Below are 19,508 nucleotides of genomic sequence, written 5' to 3'. Positions count from 1 at the left end.
GTGAATAACACCAATAACCATATCAAAAGAATATGCCAATATAAACAGATTTGTACTTAAAAATTGAATTATTTGCCTCTGTGTAGCACTACAAATATAAATAGAATTTTTAAAATGCTCATAAAAACTGGGTTTGTGTCTTTAAGATGATTATTACATATACATAGTCTTAAGTAATTAAGTACTTTAGCTTAGCATTAAAAGCTATGGAATACAATCCCTGGTTTTTCAATTTTATCACAGGTTCTTTGCAGGTAAAAGAAACTCAACTGAATCTGTCAATTGTCTTCACAATAGGTAAAATACATAAAAAATGGAACCATAAATAGTACATGGAAAAACTGCAGAACTTCAAGGAATGTGGCAAAAACATATTTAAATATAGGGATGGACCAACGTGAAATTTTTGCCAATACCGATAAATTACTATAAGAAATCTGTGTGGTTCATTCACCACCAACTGCAATGGTTTTGCTTTGAAAACAAACTGTATTTAGAGATTTACTTTGCAAAACAAGGTTATACATGCTACATGCTCCTATTTGTTCGAGACTCCCATCCTCGAGTGTAATTGAATATCATTTTAATGTGATAATAATCGTGGACACATATGTAAAATATCCACCTTGGGATTTCAGCCAACAATCATCTGTTTGATTTTCATATATCACTGTGTATTGGTAAGATAGAATAAACCACATTTTAACAAGAAGATGATAACTATGTTCACTTAAGTTTCTATTTCACTGTGTCTTTCACTTCAGATCCATATTTGAGGGCCTGCTGTCACAGACAAATTATGGTTATATGTGTACTACTGGACTTTGAGTGTATACTGCTCGTTTTGCCTGTTCGAGCATTACTTGCTCGAGTGAAGCAGCTCTAAATTCTGTGCAAACTATTTGGTGCTAGAGCGAAATTCTCTCCCTGCAGCACTTTAGTGTACATATTATACCTTTATATTCATTAAAGTAGTATCGTTTATATAAATATCAGATCATAAACTTATCAGGAATGTTGCAAATGTGACTGTATCGGCTGATACCAATAGAGTAGTGACTAATGTTTTTCATCCCTACCTAAATATAAGTCTTAATTAAGGTGCATGCTACACCTCTTGTTTGATTCAATGTCTTGAACATTTTAAAAATATGTGCTGATGCACTTGCAACTTAAGTATGCATCTCGGATCTATTTTAAACCATACTTGCCCTGCAATGCAATCTTAAATTATCATTGCAAATATCAAGTTGTCATTTTGAGAAGATTTTTAAAGTCCAACAAAAATTAATCAGATGAATTATGGAATGAAAAAATGGTGATTAAATTTCGTCACATCATATCATGGCAAGTCCTAAATTCATAGCATTTTGTAGAGCAGAGGTTGCTGGGTCTCCACACAGGTGTTAAATATTCACTAGAGTGAAAGGGTATTTGTACCAGTGGTGTAACCCACAATTGCCTCTGTAGCGCAGAAGGTGAAGTGAGAGCACACCCTGTAACCGCAAGAAAATGGTTCTAATATTTCCGCTATGGAAGCACCAGTCTTGTCGACAAGCTGTGCTGTGGACAACCAGTATCCACCGATACAGAGACTCTACTATTGGGTGAAGAGCATCTCAAACAATCATTGCTTTATCACCTGCACCAGCTTTTTTTTCACTCCAGGTGGAAGTGAATGGTTCCCCAGAGTGCAACAGTATGGTCACTCTTTGTTGCAAATGGCTGTAAAATGCCCAAATCGATAGTTTTTGGTGAAGAACAAGTGGGTGTCTTCATCATCCCAGAACTGAAAACCAATGCCTTTGTCCAAGTGTGGAGGATTAAGCAGTCGTTCAAAGAGGCCATTTTAAAAAGACAATGTTGTATGTGTGCATTTTGCAGACTCAGCCAATATAATCCTCTGTGGGGTTAGTGTAGTGTTGAGTTTGAGTCATCCATATATGTTTTCCATTGTCCCTTTATCAGTGTTGTATGGCAACACCATGTGCACTTCTTGGCATCAAAATTAGGACAATCTCCATTTTAAAAAAATCAATTGTGATAACATTATGGCATATGATGAGTATCACAGAAAATGTTTTTGGTTAAAATGCCCTTCTACTAGATAGAGTATATTTATTTTAAAATGAAATACAAAACACGTTATGCACAAAGCAAATTTGATTCCTCCATCTTTGCCATTGTTGTCTGAATGCTATGTTCTAATCTTGTACAAAAATAACTCTTCTTGCAGCATTACTACAATTACACTAACTAAATATTACTAAAGTTTTCTGGATTGTTTAATATAGGGAACAGGAATGAATAAATCACACTGTGTATTAATATTAAAAGAATATTTTCCAAGATCTTTTTGCAAATGCACAATATACATCCAGTGCTCGGTCATTTGAGGATAGGAGGAGGCATGCTTTATGCAAATTTTCACAACTTGGGAATGTTCTCTCCCACTTCAAGCACTGGCTACACCTTATGCCAATGTAATTAAAATTTTATATACGTACACAGTTGAACATGTGTTCATTAAATTTTCTTTTCCTGGTCTTTGAATAACCTCACAGCAACACTTATTTAATACTAAACCAAACTCCATGCTGCAACAGCCATTTGAAAGCCAGCACATCATGTTCCCTTGCCACTGTTATCAGGCTTAGTTGTCCTCATAATCTGGGTTAACTCTGAAATTTTGGTCTGCCACCAAGGATGGCTCGTACTGAAAGGTACCCAACTATTTTATACAATCAAAATATTTGGAAGAAACAAAAAAATGTACTAAAGGTGTATTTAAGGACAATTTATTTCATGAAGCAGGGGGAGACAAACGAGAGGGTATCTATGTGGCCCTGTTGTCGAACGGAACCTGTGATTTTACATGAGCACTTATGGAAATGTTCCGTTTTAATAAACAATCAAATGCTGACCAAAGCAAAATTTATTGCAGAAAAAAAATTTACACTAAAATGTAATGTTTCCACTATCTAACAGGGTCTTTCTCAGACAAAGATTCACAATAATTATTCACTTGGTCAGCGTTTGATTGTTTTATTAACATAGAAACAAGGCTTAACAGTGTTACCATTGGTTCTTTTTAAAGCACTCTAAGAACATGGTACTTGTAACTGTGCAAAGCACACAAATAGAAAAAAAAATATTGAAGGAGAACCAGGGTATCTACCAGTCTAGAAAACCTGGAAAAGTCATGGAACTTACTTTTTCTGGAAAAGTCAGGAAAATTTACTGTGTTTCTGGAAAAATCAACATTTTTAGCAGCAGTGCACTAAAAGGAGGTTTTTGAACAAAGAGGAGATGCAAGAAATTTTTAATTTTTTGCGGACAAACTACACTTCAGTTTGATGTGCTATTATCAGTAGTTACAGTAGAAATTGTATTCAATACTGTAGCTGATGCCCTTATTCAAGACAATTTCTGTAGAGTTTCTCTTCTCTTTATTACTTTTAACATGTGAAGTGAATATTCTAAAAACTTAAGTGACTAATAACTTGGTCTGGAAAACTTGGACAAGTCATGGAATTTTGTTTTTACAGAATTGGCTATGTAAATATTAAAAACTTGCTCCGATTAGTGACAACAAATTTTAAAAGTGAGCACTTTCATTCTTTGTAAGAAACATGTGGAAGTTGAAACATTTATTTACAATATTTTTAATAAACTCTATCTAGCTTAACAGTAAACTTAAAGTTCAGCCTACAACTGCAACATGATGAGAAATTCTTGGCACTAGATCTTTTTTTCTGTAATAGATGAGCAAATTGAAATGAATTGAAATGTGCACCTTATGTGGAACTGACCTTACCACATATTCAAATGTGTGTAATTTAATACAACCTTAGCTAAATTTGTGAATTTAATATTGTTCTCATCTTGAGATATAAAACAAATATACTTTAATTTTACAAGGTATTTTCACCTCAAATATAACAGGCAATTTTTTTTTTTAAGTTCTGAATTTTGGCTCAAGAAGCCTTCATCACCTTGATGAAAGATCTACAAATAAAGCTGAACAGTGACAATTAAAACAAATACTATCTTCAGTTGTAACTACTCAATCGTAGAGCACCATATATTTTCTCTTTACCTTCTCTTTACAACACTACGAAAGACATGAAACTTGGGAATTTATTATTGAAATATGAATCCAAACATTGGATCGCTATGACTGGCACTTCTATTACCACAGAATATATGCTGCACATTTCTTACTGAGTTTTAACCAAGAGGTTGCATCCAATTGCCTTCCATAGTTGCACGTTTGCCAGTTCCTATGTTAGAGAGACCGCAGGAAAAGTTGTTAGTTGTATTTTTTAATGGTCAAAGGAATTCTTATATACATGCATGTAAATCTAAGATACACATCAACGAATACTGGCATATATAACATGATAAAATCACAATTTGTGGATGCAAAATGTAAGTACACACATCAAGTACTAAAATTGCAGTTATTAAAACCAAAAATACTTACATAATGATATTGTACTGCAGGTCCATTATGTCATGTCTGAAATTCTGAATATCCGCAAGCTCTGAAAACAGTCCCTTTTTTCTGAATTACATTTCACATTCGAAGTGCAGATTTTTCGTCTTGTTCAATATATTTTCATACTATTTGTCCTACTCTGCCATTTTTGTGTGATTGTTAAGAGGTGCCGGTAAACTCCAATTAGGTATTTTCATAGCACTGGACCTAATTATAACACAATACCATTCCGAAAACTGAAGCCACTCACTTAGATTTCAGCTATGGGTTTCATTTTTTTTTTTTACTTTATATTTAATGTATGTGTGTTTACAAGATATCAGGACTCTGTAAAGTGTACACAGAATATAAGTGTAGATATGAAAACTGAGGGTGTTTGTTGACAATAATTACTTCATGATTAATTGCTAGGTTTACCAACATTAAAGAATACAATCTGGGAGATTTCTTTAGCCTTCTAACCCTTTAGATTAAAATGTCCTGAATATGAGCTGTTATCTGTTTGTGGTGTAGCTACTGTGAATACAAAATTGAACAAACTTGATCACAACAACCTAGCAACTCTTAAGTAAACAAAACACAATTAATATAAAGATATACAGTGTCTTCTGAAGCGGTGTTTCGACTTTCTATTTCTCCCTACTCCCACTTACTTAAACAAAGATTCATTTCTCATGATCATCAAAATAATATTTTGAATTTTTTTTTTTGTTTGCTATAACAACTTTCTTAGCTTGGAAAATTCATACCAAAAGAAAATAAAAAGACAATGATAATAATAATAATAAATGGCATAGTGGTAACATAATCACCTTGTACTCAAGGGGTCCCGGGTTTGATACCTGGTGGAGGCACATGGCACAGTGGTTCGGATCACACTTTAAATTGTAGGTCCAGTTCCGAATAGCTTTTCTGTGCATAAAGTGGACTTAAAATAACAATTCAATCAATCAATCAATGATTATAAAAAATTTAATGCTATGGTCTCATCACTCTGGGAGAAGTTTGATTCCAGGAGGCTCCCGGCCATTCCAGGAGGGTTATTAAGCCTATTCAGGGCAGAATATATGGAAAGCCAATAACCTGGAAACAACCCTCCCCTGCATTTCCTAACAGAGGAAAATATGTCTCTCAAAGTCCTATCAGTTACCAGAAAAGGGGGGGGGGACTTTTTAAATACACACAATGCTCATGGCCTGCCATTTTAAATATAGATCCAATATTTTAAATATAAAAGGAGTAAACACGCATACATTAAATATTAAGTTAACAAAAAAATGAAACCCATAGCTGAAATCTAAGCAAGTGGTTTCAGTTTTCGGAATGGTATTGCATTGTAATTGGGTCCAATATTATGAAAACATGTGATTGGAGTTTGCCAGTACCTCGTAACTATCATGTGAAAATGGAAGAGTAGGGCAATACATCATATTGAATTAAAAGGTTCTCAATGTCAGTAGTGTAATTAATTTTCACCTATGTTTCTTTGTGAACAAGTTACTAACATGTCAGTTAGTTGCATTTCGCATGTCCGTGAAACATGGCACTGATGAAAGAGGAATACTTGCAAATCATACTAATGTCAAGAAATGCAGCTACAATGTCATCTCAGCTGTCAAGCAGTATTACCCAGCCAGACCAAAATTCTGTCACAGACAGGTGCATGTTTAATAGCCATAGTGGGTCAATGGAACAGTTGATGAAAAGTCCTGTAAGGGTAGCTCAAACAGCTTAGTAACTGGAAACTTTAATTATGGCATTGGCTAGGGTTACCAGATCACTACAAGGGAAATATAGGACACACACTCCCAAAATGTAGGGCACAAATTATTCACAGTAAGTAATACACATTACTAGAACATGTTAGCAAATAATGTAAAACTGACACATTTTCAGTTCTATTTTTTTTTTTTTTTTTTAATATTAAATAATACACTTCTTACTGCACGTGTTTTCAGTCATATTTCTCAGAGGAGCCAATTTTACTCAATTTCATGTGTAGTCAAAATATACTTATGAAATTCTGAAATTATACTGAACCGGTACCAAACCTTTTACAGATTCTATGAAAATATATTTCTCTCAAGAGTCCATTGTGCTGATATTAACGATAACTTGTTTGACTTATCTTTGTTTAACTGAAACACTCATTTTCTTAATTCAAATTACGCTGATAATTTAGGACATTTATGATTTGTAGGGTTGAGCCGATACCGATGTATCAGTATCAGCCGATACCGGCGGTATCGGCATCAGTGAGTATCGGTTGATTTTCTTTTACCGATACCATCCGATACCAAAGATTTTCAGTGGCTAGAAGAGAGGGCAAAGGCAACAGCTCGTCTCAACATTTGTCCTTTTTAAAAGTTCGTTCACCCCTCCTTCTGACAGATTGGGAGACCAGCACAGGAAGTTCCATAGATTTTCCTAGAAACATTGGATAAAACCCCACCCTCCTGGGAAGCAGATGGCAAGATCAAAGGTATGGGTAAGTCAAGCTGAACCCAAACGTGACCATGGAGGCATGTAACTGCTTAGTTAACACTGTATGAAATAAACCATTCATTGCCAATTCTTGTCTGAAGATCGTGGTCGTAAGATAGGTGGATGTTTCTAACCCACCACGCACTAATGCGGGGTTAGGTAGTTGCGTTTCTTGGAAAAGAGTGATGAAGGTCACTTGTGAAATTAGCTTTGTTTTATCTACGTTCAAGCGCAAAGGTGATTCGGCAATTTATACTTATCATCTTCACTTCTGTCTTTCGCGTGACTGCCGGTATCGGCCAATGATGGCAATTTATTTCCACCAAAAACCAGCCCCCATGGCAGAGTAGTTAGCACATCGCGCTACGACTCCAGGGTTTGAATCCCGTCCTGGGCATGGATGTTTAGGAGTACCCATTCATCAATTTCATACTCATCTCCATTTTGCAAATTAGACAAAAGTGGCACAAGAACCGAAGTAAAATAAAGCAAATCAATCAATAATTTCCGCCGAGATCAGATTGGGAACATACAGCTTTGAATGACAGAACTAAGAAAGATAAGCTAATCTGGACTGGACCTACATTTTAAAGTGGGACCTGAACCACTATGTCAGGTCTAAAGATGTATGTACACCACTACTTACATTAATGTACATAAAATATTTATCATGAACTTTACTTTTCATCAAAAGGACGTAGGCTACCATCCTTCTTTTTGTTATTCAGTAAATATTAATTTTTTTAATTCTTTGTCATAAATTTCCTTGCCATGACTGTTGTTTTTACACAAATTTTAGCGGTCTTAACTACACGTAAGCTAGATGATGAATATTTGCTGTTTTATCTCTGATTTTATAGCGTCTTTTTACTATTTATGTAATAACAATATTTTTTAGTCAAGAAAGAAAGAACAAAATGGTATTAACGTAGTCTTTCTTCTGTTTCTTAGTCTGTGGTTACATACAACAATATACCATACGCATCAGAGAAATTAAGTACTAATTAATTAATTTTCATATTATTACAAATAATTATATTAACGTATTAAATAGAAACAATTTTATTATTTCTGAGACACTTGGCTCAGACTGGCTCCCCAAATTATATATTTTTAAATACGTGCCGAGTGATGTGACGAGTTAGTATGACTCTGTAATTAACTTTTGTTATTTTATACTGGAATTATACAAGTATCGGTATTGGTAAATGGTGGTATCAGCTCAGTTCTAATGATTTGTTTCAAATTCTTCCCAGACGCCAGCGAAAATGTAGGACATTTCTGGTAAAAAGAGGACATCTGGTGGTAATGCATTGGTATTGCTTGTAGACGGTACCAATCACCCACACATTGTGGACACTACAAGAGCAAAACCAATGAAATAGAAGAAGACCCACAAGAGAAGGCCATTAAGATGCCACGAACTTACCACTATGCAACTAATCACTCTTCCTCAGCCTCTCACTTGATATTTGATTGGATTCAATCCATTTGGAAAGCTCCTCAGGCACTTCAAGTTCTTTCTTCCCTGCCACGGCCTCCATCAATTCTTTGGCATCCACATTTACAATATTCTGCTTACTGAACACGATTGTTCGGATGAAGTCATCGCTAAGAGTGACGAACTTTTGTTCAAGGTAAATAGCTTTATCATCCCAGTAAACAACCTGAGGAAAAATCAGGAAACACTTGCAACTAAGGGCATCGATTATAATTTAGCTGTTCCATTCTCGAGATATCCTTAACCCTTACAATAAAGAATCTAGTGAATATTGCTATTTGAGAGAACACATCGTGATTATGGTATTTCTGCGATTAAATAATACTTCATTTAAAGTTTGAATAATGCCTTGGGCAAACATTGTCATAAAATAATATACTCTATCCCTTGAATCTCTGTAGCAAGGCTGCGCATAATTATAGAGAAGGGTAGAAAGCAAGTGGGTGGGGCAAAGCAGTACTGCAAACGGTTGGTAGCTGGAGTCAATTTTTGCCCTCCACGCAATCCTGTTCCTTTGCAGGTGTTTATAGGTGTCGAGCCCTCTCAAGTCACTACTTGCACAGAGACTTGCTTTCTTTCGCTCACTCCAGAGATTCCCAGGACAGAGTATATGAAATCACTCAGTGTTTTATTGTAGTCCTAGCACATATTAGTCATCAACAGGTAGTATCAGCTGTGATGTGCAGACTGTGTTATCACCTGATGACTGTTTGACAGTCAAATTATACTGAACGACAGTAAAATTATGTGCCAGGTCTGTAATAAAACACAAAGTGATTTTATAAATACTTATTTTGAATAAAATGAAATTTATTTTGCATTTTCCTTAATTTGCATTGTTTCCTGGCCACCTTAGAATGATCATAACCAACCTTGAACCTTTGATGGTAAGATAGTGTATTGCCAAATCCCACCTCAGCCACTGAGGTTGTGATTATTGTAAATAAAAATGGAAGTAATAGCCTACTACATTGGGAAAAAAAAAAAAAAAAAACTTGCCATAACAAAATATATTGTAATTATTGACTGAACTGACTACCATGCTAAAGATCCCGGGTTCGATCCCCGGCCGGTTCAAATCCGGGAACTTTTCTAACGTTGGAAGCGGCCCCGGTGCCCACCCAGCATCGAATGACATAGGTACCTGGGGGAAACCCTGGGGGGTAAAGGCGGTTAAGGGCATGATGCTGATCACATCACCCCCACTCACGACCGGATCAAGAAAGTGTGGGGCATTACCCCCACACCCCCTATACGCCTTCATGGCTGGGGTCTAAGCACAGGGGAACACTTTACCTTTTTTTTTTACCTTTTTTACCTCATGTCTAACAAAACTAAAACTTAAATAATTCTTGAAGCTTTCCTGGCTACGAATTTTGAAGAAGTTTTCTCAGGCAATCAGCCAGGTGATTTCCGGAAATCACCTGGCTGATTGCCCGAAAAACCTCTTCAAAACTAAAACTTACTTTAGTGGTAATTTTGTATGGCGTGAAGATTGGAATTGATCTTCGGTATCGAACACTTGATGCTCCTTGCAAGGCATTACCACCTCTCCGGAAAATTTCTTTGTATAAATCACTACGGACATAATAGTCAAATCTTGCAAAATCCAATTCCCTAATGTAACGAGCATTATTCATGTGGTTGATGAAAACATCAATATCATTTGTTGTGCAAAGACCTGCAAAAAACAGTAGTCACTTTTACATAAAAGGTGCATTCCACAAAAAGTGATCTTATTCCATGTCATTAACAAAATGAAAATTATCATTGGTTTTTAATTGCACTAAGGTTCAAATACACTATGTGGAAGAAAGTAATTGGACACCCCGGTTTCAACTCTGAAATAAACTCCTCATGGAAAAGAGAGTACAGACGGGTGTGTATATATACGACAGCAGGAGGCTTCTCAGATCATTCGCTGATAAAATGACGCACAGGAAAGAGCTCAGCATGTTTGAAAGAGGGATCATAGTAGGCTGCTCCATAGGAGGCATGAGTATACGTAGCATAGCTGATGCCCGACAGGTCCCTAAATCAACTGTAGCCTTTGTCATCAAGAAGTGGAAGGAAAAGGGACACTGCAGCAATGCACCACGAAGTGGAAGACCCACGAAATTGGACGACCGGGACAGGAGAGTGCTGAAGAGGGAGATTGGGAAAAACAGGACCCGTCCGATGCATTCTATTGCAGAAGAGTTTCAAAGTGCGACCAATTTGACTGTTTCGACCAAGACACTTCGCAAGGAGGCCCATGTGCTCGGTTATCATGGTCGAGCCGCTGCCCACAAATCCCTGATAACAAAAAACAATAAACTGCAGAGACTACGCTGGTGTAAAGAGCGGAGAAACTGGACGGTGGGGCAATGGTGGAAGATCCTATGGAGCGATGAATCACGCTTCACACTGTTTTCATCAGATAGGAGTCTGTGGGTATGGCGATTACCCGGAGAATGTCTGTTACCCCGAGTGTGTAGTGCCCACAGTGAAATATGGTGGTGGCGGTATCATGTTCTGGGGTTGTTTCAGCTGGCAGGGCGTGGGTCCACTGGTACCGGTGTATGACCACATGACGTCTGCATCCTACTGAGATATTCTCGACAACTTCATGATCCCACATTGTGGCATTTCTATGGAAACTAAGAATGTGTGTTCCAGGACGATAATGCAATTTGTCATTTTTCCAGGGCTACCATGGAGATGCAGAAAATAATGTCACCCGACTGGATTGGCCTGCTCAGAGCCCTGACCTCAACCCTATCGAACATCTATGGGACGAACTGGAGCACCGATTGAGGTCACGATCGCCTCGCCCTTCTACACTTCCAGGGTTGGTGGTTGTACTGCAGGAGGAATGGCGGAATGTCCCACTCTGTGGACTACATGACTTTGTGGCCAGTTTACCACAACGAGTGGCTACTGTTATCGCTCCTATTGATTGCAAGAAAACTGATGATATCTGCTGACACGTGGTGTCCAATGACTTTCTTCCACATAGTGTATTTGTGAATGATATAATTTGCATATTTCACCAACAACAATTATTAGCATCTGTAGCCTATATGTATCACAGATAAATGAAGTCAAACATTTGAAGCTACATTTTAAAGCATCACACACGACACATTTTCATTAATGCCAGGCTCTCAGGCTATGTAATCATACTCAAGATTTTAATTTGTTAGCAGCCACCACAAAGTACTTGACAATTCCATGAAATCAGCTTATTGTGAATATTTTAATCCAATCTCATGGCTAGAATTTTACATTTTATGTGTGAAATATCACACACATAATGCTGGAATGCTCCATTTTTTTATCACATCTCGTTCCATGGTTTCTATTTTTAAGATAAAACATTAAATAATGCCAAAATAAACGTAGGTGTCGAACCAAAGAGATTTTTAATAAAATTTACAAAAGTGCTTGGTGGTATTCTGCAATAACCCCTATAATTCTTCTGAAATGCCCAATTAATGGCCATTGTAGCACTAAATTTACCCTTATACACCTCCCAGACTGAAAGTTCTGTATGAACTGGAGCAACACTTGACCGAATATCACCCTCTAAAAATATTGTTGTTCCTTTATCTCAAATGGATGGAAATTTTGCTTTTTTCCCAATTTGTAATCAAAGTTTGTTTCCTAACACAGTAAATATTATGTGTCACACAATTCACTGACCTCAGCCACATTCAAACATTACCCCTGCTTAACTTTATTTGACTGATCCTTGTTATTTGACATAAGTGGGCAAAATTAAAGCAACAAACAAACCTTGCCCTGCAGGTATAAAAGTCCAATAAAAGTGTCCCAGATTGCTGGTAAATGTATATAGAGTATCATGATTGTGTATTTTAAATTGGAGATGGCAGTCGTGTCCTGCAGTACTGAATGACCACCATCTGATGATGACTGCAGCGCCCCTAGTGGCAAGTGTACCTTCTGGTGACTTCTCATATCAGTCTAGCACCAACTTGTAACGTGTAGACAATACGCTACAGCACAGAGGAGACGTCTGCAAGACTCTACATTGGAGAGCGATATGTTGAATGGAGGCAGGGCAGTCGCAAGCTGATGAGGCTAGATGACTCAATGTGCATTGGCCTGCTGTGTCTCGAATGTGGCAGCAATTTGTCGAGACTGAAAATGTATACCGACGACCTGGACAAGGGCGACAACACAACGGTGAGAGAAGGCCATTGTATGGCCCTCAGAGCAAGACGATACACCCGTAGTACTGTACAGCATCCACTGGAACTGTTGTATCCAGATTTACACTTTACACGAGGCTTCGAGGACTGTATTCCACACGACCAGCTGTCTGCATCCCTTTGATACGACTCCATGAATGAAAGAAGACATTTGTTGAGTGCCATCAGCATGGCAACTGGACGGGTGAACAGTGGACCAACGTTCTCTTCAGTGATGAGTCACGATTCGGTTCTCCACTCTGATTCACTAAGGATTTGCATCTGGAGAGAACCAGGAACACAATTTCGACCCCAGAATATTGTGAAACTAGACCAATATGGAGGACGTTCCATCATGATGTGGGCAGGTATCATGGTAACCGGAAAAACAGCTCTGCAGGAAGTGGTACGGCAAAACTAGCAATGTTTAACTGCTATCAGGTACCAAGATGACATCTTGGCTCCATATGTTGGGCTGTTTCAAGGCGCTGTTTGCCAAGAGTTTCTCTTGATGGATGACAATGCTCGTCCTCATAGAGCAGGGCTGGTGGATGACTTCCTGGCAGATGAAGATATTGTGTGCATGGGGTGGCCTGTTCTCTCAACAGACTTAAATCCAGTAGAGCATATTTGTGATTCTCTAGGTCAACGCATTGCAGCAATGCAGCATCCATCATCCACTATCCATGAATTAAGCAATGCTCTACAGGAGAAATGAGTGTTATTAGCACAAGATAACATATGTGTCCTGATTCACAGCATGCCACATCATTGTCAGGCTTGTATTGCTGCCAGAGGTGGTCGGTCACACACCACATTGAACGGACGTAACCGGATTTGGTTTTTTGCTTGTATCATTGACTGAACATGTGTATGTACACAAAAGTATTTATCTCCCCATGCCCTGAAGTCCTGTGGGTAGAGTGCATCACACATAAATTTGCCGTTGCGTAGATACCAATTTTCGTTTCGTCTCCCTCTCTCTTAGTATCACGTGTTCTACCCTGCTCGAAAACCTTCGCTATTGTTGCCATATTGTCATTCCATTCCTGGACACACTCGCGCAAACATCATTGATTAGCGCTCCAGCTCGCGGTTCACACCGTTCGGCAGGGACAGTAATGTGGCAATATAGCACGGCGTAGTGGTTGCTTCTTTTATGCAGTGCATGTTCATTGGCTAGCTAGTAACTAGTGTTGCCAACTGTAATAATGAAGCACTATTTCTGTCACGGAAGGGGAAAGGCAGGTAAAATGACGGTGAGTTTTGTTGGATTGGAAACACCATATTTTTATTTTATACTAAGTATTTTACCGGTTTGACGTTGTGTACATGTATTGCATGTGCGTTTGTTAATTAACGTTAAATTCCATAATGCCTCCAGTTCTGTCAAAGTTGAAATCAAAAACCTTGCATAGCCAAGCTCGGGAAATTCTAAGCAACGTTCACGAGTTCATGAAGAAGGAAGCCAGTGAAGGTGTTAGCATCCCAATACAGCATTTTGGCAAGAGAGCAGCGGCTACGACTGGAGTTCCTGAATGAACAATCAGGCCTATCATGAACGAAAGACAATCTCTTGAGATGTCAGAAGGCCCCTCAACATCATTCCACACTCCCGGGAAAGAACGACAAAGACCAGCGACCAAATCGTCAGTGGACGCTTTCGATGAAAACGTTATCCGTAGGTGCATATACGACTACGCTCTGCGTGAAAATGAAGTGCCAACATTCAAAAAATTCCATGTCAAATTACAGGCGGACATACATTTTGCGGGAAGTCAAGAGAGTTTGCGAAAGATGGGATTTAGGTGGAGGAAGAGGAGGGTGTCATTTTTGCTGCTTAATGCGATGCATATTGTTTTCTGTGGTAAAATTGCCATGCTTTGAGGGGTGACAAAGTTCATAGCAGGACCGGCGGAAGGGGAACGCGAACCGTGCCATCGCCCAGAGCAGCAAAATTTGAAGAGAAGAAAAAAATAAACCTATTGAAAACTGTGATCGAGTGAGATATTCTTTTGCGCTGAATAGTATTGAAATAGCATAAGAAGTCTCATTATTTATTTTATATTTTGATGTTTTAGATAGGAATATATTGATTTTCAATTTTCCGTTGCTACGTAATGACCGGAAAAGGGGGGGGGGTCGAAATAGAGCGGCATCTGCCGCCACCTCCCAGGGAGGCAAAATGACTAGCGCCGGCCCTGGTTCATAACAAAAGAAAAAGCCACGCAGCTTATCGTCTAGTGGCAGTGTATGTACTTGTTATTGTTGTGGAAGCCGGCATCCTTTGTAAATGTACAACAAAGGCAACCGACTGTCGCCGATCTCAGAGAGGAAATAATAATACTGCTTGAGGAGGAGTGTTATGGTGCAATTGTAGCGGTTTAACACGTTGGCATGTTATTATCTGCCGTTGCAGTTCCATACCAGTGTATACGGGTTTTGGGAGTGAAAAGTTAGAATGCCACCAGTGCATTAATGCAATGAAAAATAATATATATATTTTTTTTATTTTGTTTGAAATCACTCAAATAAGGAATCGTATGAAGAAGTCTTCTTTGCAGCATTTTTGGTAATTTTACTTATGTGTTAGTTCATATTTTGCGAATTTTTAGTCCATATGTATGTAGCTACATACAAAGCCACTTGTTAGTACATATTAATCCTAGTCCTGGTATAATGCATGATGTTTAACACGTTAGATAGACCTGAATTCTCTAATTTTATTGTTGTACGTAACAGCTGTGCATCGGTGCACTGCAGCGATTTTTCTATCTGCTCCATTAGCAACACTGCTTCTTTAGTTGTTTCGCGCATCGCATGGCAGAAATATCTGCGCTGGACTCTAGAAGTGGTGTTTCTTTTGTTGTTGTTCATAAGGTATATGTGCTATAACTCAATGTTCATGTTTGTTTCCTGCACATATGTATGTGTTGCTTTAATTTTGCACACGAGTGTATTATAATTAAAATAAACAACACTACTTCCGTATAGTGGAAACACCAAGAAATCATTTCTTTTGCACTTTTTACATAGCTAACGTACAATTCTACATTGTGGAACATTTCTTTAGGTGTAATAATGAATTTCTAACGAAAATAATGTTTATTTTTTTAAATTTACGAGTACTCACTGTTTTTCTTTTTCCGGTTCTGTAACACACAATGTGGCGATAGCATACTGGTTCATCGCACGTTGTGGCAGTGTTTTGTCGATTTGGATGGAGTGTGTATGCAGTGTTTCCAACCTTCTTCACCGAAAAATACCTAATTTCTGGCCGTATTTAAAATTATGCTAATACCTCGTTCGCCTCACAAACCATCGACGTTAGCCCCACGAACCATTGACGTTAGCCCCACAAACCATTTCCGGTAAGGTTAGGCAAGCATAGTTTGAATTTTCGAAAAATAAAAAATCTTGTACCGCAACGGTAAAAATTTACTATCCTTCGGACACCTCTAATTTTTTCGTTTCGTCAATTTTTGACATTCGTACTTACGTATCTGCTTCGCGGAACATTCCTGCAGGTGTATCAACATTGTTTTGATTAAATTAATTGCAATTTTTCACATTACCAGTACGTCTTCCAATTTCTAGATCCTGATACTAACATGACACCAAATTTTAACTATGTTTCCTAACCTAACAGAACTAACCTAACCACGCGCCAATGGTTCGCAATTATTTCCAATTTCTAGATCCTGATACTAACACGACATTAAATTTTAACTATGTTTCCTAACCTAACAGAACTAACCTAACCACGTGCCAATGGTTCGTGGGGCTAGCGCCAATGGTTCGCAATTATTTCCAATTTCTAGATCCTGATACTAACACGACACCAAATTTTAACTATGTTTCCTAACCTGACAGAACTAACTTATCCACGAGCCAATGGTTCGTGGGGCTAGCGCCAATGGTTTCCTTTCTTCACGACCCCGTGTTCAATTAGAAAATCCACTGGATCCTCCACACCTGGTACAAACTTCACCACGCATCCAGGACAATTCATCCTTCTAACTCCCGTTGCAAACGCAGACAGTTCGAAACACTGGATACCCAATGAACATGAACAAAACACAATCACGACGCGTCATGATACAGTCACGACGCGTGATGGTGTACGAAGGTGTACGCACCAAACGCTAATCTCCGTCGGAGAATTAATTTTCAACGAACAACATGAATTTCAGCTATGAAACATTCCCATATCACACAAAACACCTTCCCGATGTTCGACAATGCTACAGGAACTTATTACGGTAAGTAGTTTCTTCTGTAAAAATAAATAAATGTGTCCGAAGGATAGTAAACAAGTACCATGAAGAAATCCGTTTCCACTATACGGAAATGTTACCTAAAAAACATTAATTTGTTATCTCACCATATATACTAGTTTCATCCAAAACACCAACTTTCTTTCTAAAATTTCTCGCTATCCCAATTGTAAAAAGTACACGTAGAAAATAGTTGACATCGAAGAAAATGTACAGCAATGCAACTGCTGCCAATATGTAGCAATAAACCATTTTGGTAAATTAATATTACTAAATTGCTGCATTCAAGCTCCTGCTGTTGTTTCGATTCGTAAACAGACAGACGACACACATTGCAGGCAGTGTTTCCAAGCGGTGTCAGGAAACATTTGCAAAATCCCCAGATTAAAGAAGACAGATGGGTAGATAAAAAAAGGTATATTATTAACGATATTGTGTTCGGAATTACGTAGTCCACAATTAAATAATGTAACATATTTTAAAAATATCAGTAGAAAATACTCTATTGTGACAGCTTACAGCTTTGCGCCGGAGAATCAACAGAAGTTAATACATATGCGTGTCGTGCGCACATCCTATGATTAAGATGGGGCGCAGGGCAAAGTCATTAATGAAAATTTAGACTGGGAAATAAAAACTACATTCCATCTCACTGTTTTATAAACTCTGTATTCATAGGCGAGCGCAGACCCTTTGATTGGAGTGGGGGGGGGGGGGGTGAAAGTTAAGACGGGAAAGAAAAACCTCATTTCATCTCGCTATTTTAACATTATTGTATTGATGGGCATATATATGTGTGTGTGCATAGGCGCCGACTCCATGGGGCTTGCGGGGGCTCGAGCCCCCCCCAATGTTAACGATGTGGGGGCAGAGCCCCCAAATAATTTTGCTTAAGAGGATCTAATGTATTATTTTGCTTCTCTTGTAAAGTTTACTCTGAATTGTACCATATGAACTTAACTTTAAATACACATTTGAAATGTTCTAGACCATCAACTTTGGGGGCTGAGACCGCTAAACCATCATATTTGGGGGGGCTATGACCAGAGACAGCAAAACACGTGACTTATTACTATATACAAAGTATATAATTATGAGTATTGTTAACATTTTTACTAAAAACAGTTTCAAAAGAAGATGTGCATGAACTAGGAGAGTGGATGGGACGTTCGGGCTACAAATGGCTCTCACATGACATTCAGAACGAGATAATTGATATATTAGGCAGATCTGTTTTGCGCTCCGTGGTAGCAGATATTAAAAGTCTGGAATATTTTGTTATTATGGTTAACGAAACTTGTGACATATCCATCCGTGAAAAATTGACATTTTGCATTCGAACTGTAAATAAAAATTTTAATATTTTTGAGGAATTCATGGGCTTTTACGAGATTCCGAACACTGAGGCCAAAACTTAAAAAAAAAAGGGAGAGAGTGAGTCGTTCATTAGTTGTTTTCAGTGATCAGAGCCCCCCCAATAATTTTGACAAATCGGCGCCCCTGTGTGTGTGTGTGTGTGTGTGTGTGTGTGTGTGTGTGTGTGTGTGTGTGTGTGTACAGGGTGAACAGATAGGGAACTATAGGGACAAACATTACATGGCATGACTTTTATCCATGCTACAACAGGTGTTCAAAGTGCCCCAATGGGATGCAACGCAAGTGTCCACACATCGCATCATGGATTGCCTCACTTGTTTGAATGTTCAGCCTGTACCCGAATAGCGTCACAGGCTATACGGACATGCTGTTCAAGGGTCTGCACATCAGGAATTGGCTCAGCATACACAACACTTTTCAGATGATACCATAAGTAAAAATCACGGGGGTTTAAGTCCGGTGATCGAGCGGGCCGTGCCACAGGGCTTCCTTGTCCGATCCATCTTCTGAGAAAGATGTTGTTGAGGTGTTGACGAACAATAATGCGAAAGTGGGCTGGCGCTCCATCATGAATCAGCCACATTACCTGTCGTATTGCCAAACGCGCATTCTGAAGCAAAATAGGCAGTGTTCTGCAGGAATTCAAGATACGTCTGTCCGTTAAGGCGTTGTGGAAGATCAAATGGTCAAAGTAGGTGGTCGCCAATAATCCCTGCCCAAACATTTATGCTGAAACGTTTCTGTTGAGATGATTCAACCATTCCCCGTAGATTGGCTGTAGCCCACAGATGACGATTGTGTAGGTTGACGATGCCATCTCTACGACAGGTCGCTTCTTCGGTGAAGAGGACTGACGACAGAAATCTCAATATGGTGGTGGCCTGTTGCAAAAACCAGCGACATAACCGTTCCCTTGGAGGAAAATCCGCTGGTGATAATCCCTGCACACGTTGCAGGTGATAGGGATAGTAGCGGTTTTCATGCAGGATACACAACACCGTCGCTTGGCTTACACCATGCTGACGGGCCACTTGGCTGGAGCTTGTACTGGGGTTGTTCTCAATATCGTTTAGCACTTGTTCCTCCAGAACATAACGCGGCCGCTCTCCATGTTCGCCTGTATGAAAAGACCCATGCTCACACAAATGCCCATAAATGACTGCAAAGGTTTTGTG

General features: G+C 38.6%; 1 protein-coding gene across 2 annotated transcripts; it reads right to left on the bottom strand.

Moving 5' to 3' along the window:
- Nucleotides 1–273: 273 nt before the first annotated feature.
- LOC145985340 (protein THEM6-like) lies at nt 274–17,480 on the bottom strand. 2 transcript variants are annotated; one of them, XM_083119236.1, is made up of 4 exons: nt 17,064–17,480; nt 9,953–10,167; nt 8,415–8,652; nt 274–3,755 (listed from the first exon to the last, which is right to left on the bottom strand). In XM_083119236.1, exons 1-3 carry the CDS (start codon nt 17,206–17,208, stop codon nt 8,425–8,427), a joined length of 588 nt encoding a protein of 195 aa, XP_082975362.1. In that variant the 5' UTR covers nt 17,209–17,480; the 3' UTR covers nt 274–3,755; nt 8,415–8,424. The 2 variants fall into 2 exon arrangements, with proteins under 2 accessions (XP_082975362.1, XP_082975361.1); XM_083119235.1 differs by having other exon boundaries at nt 274–4,298; nt 8,416–8,652.
- Nucleotides 17,481–19,508: the final 2,028 nt, after the last annotated feature.

Source organism: Lepisma saccharinum, chromosome 3 (genome assembly GCF_977018435.1).
Source record: "Lepisma saccharinum chromosome 3, izLepSacc3.1, whole genome shotgun sequence".
Lineage (NCBI taxonomy): Eukaryota > Metazoa > Arthropoda > Insecta > Zygentoma > Lepismatidae > Lepisma > Lepisma saccharinum.
The sequence above is the reverse complement of the archived record's forward strand: the minus strand, read 5'-3'. Positions and strand labels throughout refer to the sequence as shown.